Raw genomic sequence first — 7500 nt, forward strand, 5'->3', positions numbered from 1 at the left:
TTGCCAAAGTCATTGAAGTCCGAATTGCAAAGCTGTTTCTGCTCTCTTTGTCTGCACTATTGCAACCCATTGCGTCAATTCGTAGTAGTATATGTGTAAGAGAGTTAGCTTATGTAAAAGGTTATCTAAGAATTTTGGTGCAAAATTGTCAATTATATATCAGCAAATTTGTTTAGTGAGTACACAATGCAAGCATATCAGTTAAATTTGGTCAGTGCATGATACGTTTGGGCAGTTTTTACGTCCAAGTTACTGGACATGTTATCGTGTTGAGTACTATTTAATCAATCATTCTTAAATTGGTTTAGTGATGTTGGAACAGGTGAAAAAGACATATATCAAAATCACGTTGTATCATAAAAGGCGGGGTTAAACATCAATATGTAGGAATTGACGTTTCAGGTTTGAATATGATTTGGTCTTACTCTTAGGTGTTGGATTGTAGACTGACAGAGAACTGTCAAAATTAGTAGGGGTGTGGTTTGAAATTTACAATAGAAGAAAACATAGTGTTTCTAGATTATTCTACGATTCTACTTCACGATGAGCTGCACTTTCCTAGTGTCCAACTAGAAATCTTTATTTTACGGACTTAGAAATATTCCACGTATATTGAAAATGGTTACTTAGGCAAAATGACTTTACATTTGGACTGATTTTACGGATTTGAAATTTATGAAACTGATTGAATTATGACCATGCTATTTGATTTGGATTTGGAATTAATCATGATTTGGATTTTGAATTTATCACAACAAATAAAACTGTAAGAAATGAAACTTGGAATCTGGACTTTTATTTCAATGTCTTGATGTTGTACATTCAGTTATCATCATCGGCCCTTGAACTCTTTCGTCACTATTAACATCTACAACACAACGCGAAGGATAATATTACTATCTATCAAAAACACCACTATGCGATCACAAGCCATTACATATGTGTGCAACTATCCCACATATGTAGGAGTGAATTAGATGAAAAATATTATGTTTTATAGTCCAAATTTAAATTATCAGGACTTTATAATTTTGGGAGATTAAGAAATAAAAGACTGTACCCACGAAATCTGAAATTATTTAAGATACGCTTCTAATTGGTTTTAAAACATTAGATATTTCCCGACATTATACCGTTTTCAGACGATTGCTCACAATGAAATCGAGATATTAAATATTGTTTGGCTATGTAGTCATGTGGTATGACACTCGCTTTCGGATCGGAAGGTCATGGGTTCGAGCCTCGCTCGATGTATAGTTGAGTCCTTGGAAAAGGCTCTTTTCTCACATTCTTTCACCGTACTCAGGTGTAAAATGAGTACCTGGCCGTTAACAACATTGCCTCTGTCCGAAAAACAAAATTGTAGTATCGCCTATCGATATTTATGTTACGTGTTGCTGTTGGTCAGGGACTATTTGTAAAGCGCTTTGAGTACTTTTAGTGTATATTGCTCTATATAAAAGCTCAAGTTTTTTTTTTTAATTGTTTCTTTTAAATGTGATTTATTGTCTGAAAAAGGAATTACGTCGGAGTAAAAAATACTAAAATGAAATGTATAATTTTAAAAGACAAAAGTCTTTAATGTTTCGCAGCATTCACATTTGGAATAATATTAGATTCGAAACAAAGAAAGCTTATTCTCTGGATAGTTTTAAAACTTTGATCGACCGAGATTTGTTACATCTAAGATTTCAATATGACCAGTAATGTTTTCTTACTCAGTGGTTTAATGATTCATTGGTGATATTATTGATAAATCACTTTATATTCTTCATATGAATTTATGTTCTTCATATCAAAGTCATTAAAGGATAAACAACTAAATTTAACCTTTAGCCATATTATGATAATATGGAACTTTGATATTTTGTTTTAATGAGGAGAATGAATATAATTTCTTACAATGAATAAGATGAAAAAATATATATATATTTCTAATCATTTCAGGTGTATGATGATCTTTTGGTATCCGTGTCATCAAGACAAAAAAAAAAATACTAGTCTGTCGCACTGAGTTACAAATGCTAGATATGATTGACGAAGATCTAGTCGGACCTTTAACCCTCTCCTTATCAGCCATTTTCAGGATTTCCAAAAAAAACTTCACACCCAATTAAATATATTTTGTATCACTCAAACACAATAACAGTAATTTCTTGAGATAGTCAACCTACAGAATTTCTTTAGCAAAATATGCTCTACAAAACACACTGTTCATTTTCTTTAAATTTTATGATGTACAACAGAAATTTGAATAAGAAAAATGTTGGCTGTATCGTAACGAATGTGACGATTTTTCTATAGTTGGTAAGGAGAGGGTTAAAGAGTTACGTTGTTGCCATCACATTCCAAGCTAAAATAGGACAAACATTGTCCCAACGTGTTTACTTTCCTAATCGAATTTGATGGATATTTAATGTCGGATCAATTTCCATAGCGTAGGAACTACCATGGCTCATTGAATACACTCGCCGATGCAATGTTTGCCAGGACGGTAGAAACCCCTGGCCTCGATCTGAGATTCAAGTGATTTGACCCTGAATCAAATGAGACTCAACACTACAGATCTTGATATAAATATTAAAACGGAATAGACCTGACACTGAAAATTCAAGAACAAAAAAAAACAACAACAAAAAATAAATTAATATATTAATTGAAAGCCTCGTCCCCCCCCCCCCCCCCCTCCCAAAAATTTTTTAGAAAAACAAAACAAACTGTAACCGTATAACCATTAAAGAAAAAGAGTAAGTTGCAGTAAATCTTATGTTCTTGTTCACATTTGTTTCGTACATCACAAAATTTGAAAAAAAATATCTTATCTATACCCATATGAACTATCTAAATGCTGCTTTGTATAGATAGAATGAAGTTGACGTCACTTGGGTCTTTGTTATTGTTTTTGCCATCCGAGTTTATTAGTAATTTTCACTAAACTGTATTATCCAGACTATAAACGTTCATGGTTACACATAGTTTTGTGTGTTGATTTGTTATATTTCCAGATGGTTATGTTGTGAGTTTCTTAGCCAAGTGCATACTATCTTTAGCGGTTATTAATGAACAAATTATGTATAGCAAGTATGTCACCTACCTATTCCCTTTGAGCTTGAACTTAAAATATTTTTTTAAATTGTGTTGAGTATGTATGGCACTTGGGGAATAATCTTGAAAATGTGACCCATCATGTCAAAACGGTAGCACATCGGGATAAATCAGACACGGAAAGGTAAATTTATAAATAAAATGTCGAGAGATCATGTGAAAATAGACTTGAACTTTATACTTGAGCTTTTATATAGCGCAATATCCACTAAACGTGCTCAAAGCGCTTTACAAGTGGTCCTTGACCAACAGCAATGCGTAACATGTAGAACGAGACATGACGCCTGTTAGGCGATATTACAAGTTTTTTTCCGACTTAGACAACATAGTTAACGGTCAGGTACTCATTTTACACCTGAGTACGGTTAGAGAATGTGAGTAAAGAGCCGTTTCCAAGGACACGCGAGAGTCGTATTGAGTCCAAGGAGTGTGAATGAATGCTCAGATAACAGATACGGCGTTGTCGTCTAGAGTCTAGAGACATGAAACTCGCCTTCGGATCGGAAGGTCCCGGGTTCGAACCCTGTTTTAATAAAATAAGATAAAATAAAATTCCCTCTGTCCGGGGAAATTTGTCTTTAGGGTCTATCCCAAGGGAAGACTGGAATAGCCCAGGCGTCAGCCGCAGTGCAGCGCCGCAAAGTGAGCTAGGGTGAGGTGACTTGCTCAATGCCACACAAAGAGGCGGGTAGTCGAACTCGGTACCTTTTGGGTAAGAAGCAAAGACCGTACCGTTGAGCCACGCTGCCCCAAAAGCAGCCCATCGTTGAGTCCTTGGAAACGGCTCTTAACTCACATCGTATTCAGGTGTAAAATGAATAACTGGCTATAAATACCGTTGTTCTGTCGGAAAAATAAATGTAATATCACCTAACAGGCGTCATGTGTCGTCCTACATGTTATGTTTCGCTATTGACTAGGGACTCGGTAATCGCACTAACTCGTTCTTACGAGTCATACTGTGAAAAACAAAGATTACAGGGATGTAATTCTCTTGGATTTTTTTAAATAAGACGGTTTGGTTCTGTTGCTTCCCTTTGATTTCCATTTGATTTTGAACCGTCCTCCGTATCATCCAAGTTGTCGTCAAATTACTAGAAAATCAGCATATTTTTTATTAATTGGATTGGCAAAAAACATTAAGTAGGACAAGTGCCAATGTCGACTACTTGTGAAACAAATTTACTCGAATTCAAACATTCAAAAAGCGCATAAAAGACCAAGGATGCTCATTTTCTACTTTAATAGCAAAGAATCCTGAAAACGGATAGTGACGTGTTGTGTATACTATCTATAGATATAGTGAATTTGACGTCACTCAGGTCTTTGTTATTGCTTTTTGCCATCCATGTTTATGAGTAATTCTCACTAAACTGTATTAACCAGACTATAAACGTTCAAGGTTACAAATAGATTTGTGTGTTGGTCCGTAATACTTCCGGATGGCAATGTTGTGAGCTTCTTAGCCAAGCACAACTATCTATATCTCAACAGTGTGAGATTGAACATTAATTTTTATATTTCTTAGTGATCATTACTTATCATGACTTTGACAACGCAAATGTCAAAATCAAAAAGAAACGTAATAATATCAATACAAGAAACAGGAAGTCTGCCTGTCTGTCTGTCCGTCTGTCTGTCTCCCCCCCCCCCTCTCTCTCTCTCTCTCTCTCTCTCTCTCTCTCTCTCTGTCTCTGTGTGTGTGTGTGTGTGTGTGTGTGTCGACGTACAGGGAAAGTCAGACTACTGTCAGCTATGAAAATTAGCTAGTTAATAAATAAACAAATACAATAATGGATTAAAATATAAAACCGTTAACTTCGTTTATTTTACTCTTTAATATTATATTATTATTATTATTATTATTATTATTATTATTATTATTATTATTATTATTATTATTATTATTATTATTATTATTATATTATTATTATTATTATTATTATCATCATTATTATTATTATTATTATTATTATTATTATTATTATTATTATTATTATATTATTATTATTATTATTATTATTATCATTATTATTATTATTATTATTATTATTATTATTATTATTATCATTATTATTTTGTACTTATCCATATTTTTATTTCATAGCTCTATAATATTAGAAATATAGTCAAGTTTTAAATCAAAGATCTCTAATTATTACTCTATTCATCCTCTTTTATTTTATTATGCTCTCTACCTCTTCCTCCTCCTCCTTTCCTCCCTCTAACGTTTTCTCTCCCCTCTCTGCCACCTGCCCCCCTCCCCCCCCACACACACACATACACACACATACACACACACACATACACAAAACACGACCAACAATAAATGGGATAGTGATATTATACGTAATGTCATGATATAGATATCATTATGATAATCATTATAATAAAAAATAATATATATTATGTTATACATGAAACCAACATCATTCTCATTCTCAGCACTACTAACATCCTCATAATTGTCGCATTTTACATTAATCTGATATTATGATAGAACTAGATGAAGAATGTTGAATTTGAAGTCACATAGAACGAATTAGGAAATAAAAGTATTGTAGAAAAACAACTCACTTTCCTCAATGAAAGCATTTATTTCAACTCATATATCATAAATCAATCTTAAAGATCACCGAGAGAACTAGCAACAAATAAAAAAAAATTGTTAATATTCTTCAAGTATAAGATACATTTTTCTATTTGATTCTCTCCCTTAGTTGTTCCCAAATAAGAAAAAAGAAAATAGTAGGCCTACACACCAACCAACTGAGAAAAATATCCCACGATATTAAAAAATAATTACAAACTTACTAGTAAATAGAGTCGAATAAATCACACATAAAACTACAAAGCCACTGAAATTAAATATTGGTATTTTCTATGCTGATTGTTGGAATTGAAAGACAATTGAGATTAAGTTTGTTGTGGCCATTATAATCACTACTAGAACTTAGAATGCTAAACTATCAAAATGCCGATTTGAACATTTATCTCAATATGAAACCTACAGAATCAAATAGAATGAAACAGAAAATTGTTTATTCATGCTTATTATGTAGTGTCGTGATTTTTGATTTAAAAAAAGAAACATTTTTATTATGTAAAGCGCAGCGGAGCACGATTAACGTGGATGTTTAGGCGTTATTTAAATCCATTATTTACTATTTAATTTACTATTTTACTATTACCGCCTCAAAACAGTATTAAGTCGATGCCGCCTCACAACGACTTTAAGTCGATGTACTAAAAATCGAATGTATAGATTGTCAAAAATATAACAAACACGAGTTCTTTATAATTTCTGATAACGGAGTTTGATATAACATATGCTTAAAGTAAAAATAACTACAATTTTACATTTAGCGTAATTCTAACGTTTCAAATCCTTTACAACATCCGTATCACCCCAACATAATACGTCTTGGGGTGATGAGTTACATACTCTATGTTGTTATGCATTTATATACGTATAAACATATAAATTGCCGTTTGATCTTAGTGACTCTTTATTGCTAGGCAAAAAATCAACGGAATAGACCAAACAACAAGTGCATTTCCTCTTTAAATTTAATTACAATACTTCATACTCGACTCGCAGAAATTTTTAACACTATTACAATAGGCGTTGTGCTCTTGCTTTGTGGGGAGCTGTTTTTGTTGAGGCTCTTCTGTTGTACTCAATTGTTTGTTTGCAATGGACGGCTTTATATCTCCAAGATTACCTGTTGTGGAGAGTTTTTCTGTGCTCTTAGGTTCTTCTGATATACGCCCTGGTTTTGTAATGTCTATTGGCACTGGCGACGGAGAGTTTCCAGTTTCATAAGTTGGCAATATTTGTGGCTGAGTTGTCAACACATATTGTTCTGTCGTCTGTTTTAGTTCAGGTTGCTGGGTCTCTTCTGGTTTTTTAGATTGTACTTCTAGTTTTGCCTGTCGTTCTTGTTGTCGCTTTAGTTGTAAATCCTGCTGCTGTTGCAGTAGTTGTTCCTGTTGCCTTTTCTTCTCTTCTTGCAGCTGTCGTTGTATTTCCTGTTGTGGGGGTGCTTCCCTAAAGGCCATGACGTCGGTTCCGATGAGTATCGATCCCTTCAAGAAAATAAAGTGATAGATTCCACAAATGAAAAGAAAAAAGACGACGATTTTGGTGATGATGATAATGATGATGAAGTTAATGTAATGATAATAATAATAATAATAATAATAATAATAATAATAATAATAATAATAATAATAATAATAATAATAATAATAATAATAATAATAATAATAATAATAATAATAATAATAATAATAATAATAATAATTAGAAGAAGAAGAAGAAGAAGAAGAAGAAGAAGAAGAAGAAGAAGAAGAAGAAGAAGAAGAAGAAGAAGAAGAAGAAGAGGAGGAGGA

The 7500-nt window shown here is 32.9% G+C and overlaps 2 protein-coding genes across 2 annotated transcripts in view; both read right to left on the reverse strand.

Annotated features, from left to right (window-relative positions):
* LOC144971803 (acetylcholine receptor subunit alpha-like 2) overlaps positions 1 to 2080 on the reverse strand; it is an 11483-nt gene extending 9403 nt beyond the window's left edge. Inside the window, exon 1 of the mRNA XM_078912880.1 lies at positions 1999 to 2080. Within this exon, the coding sequence (XP_078769006.1) occupies positions 1999 to 2080 (82 nt within the window). The remainder of the gene's footprint in view (positions 1 to 1998) is intronic.
* Positions 2081 to 5443: 3363 nt separating this feature from the next.
* LOC144970862 (bactericidal permeability-increasing protein-like) overlaps positions 5444 to 7500 on the reverse strand; it is a 28080-nt gene continuing 26023 nt past the window's right edge. The window contains exon 16 of the mRNA XM_078910966.1: positions 5444 to 7194. Within this exon, the coding sequence (XP_078767092.1) occupies positions 6676 to 7194 (519 nt within the window). The 3' untranslated portion in view covers positions 5444 to 6675. The remainder of the gene's footprint in view (positions 7195 to 7500) is intronic.

The sequence above is a fragment of the Berghia stephanieae genome, chromosome 4 (genome assembly GCF_034508935.2).
Source record: "Berghia stephanieae isolate SIO BIC M18660-M18661 chromosome 4, UCSD_Bste_1.3, whole genome shotgun sequence".
NCBI lineage: Eukaryota > Metazoa > Mollusca > Gastropoda > Nudibranchia > Aeolidiidae > Berghia > Berghia stephanieae.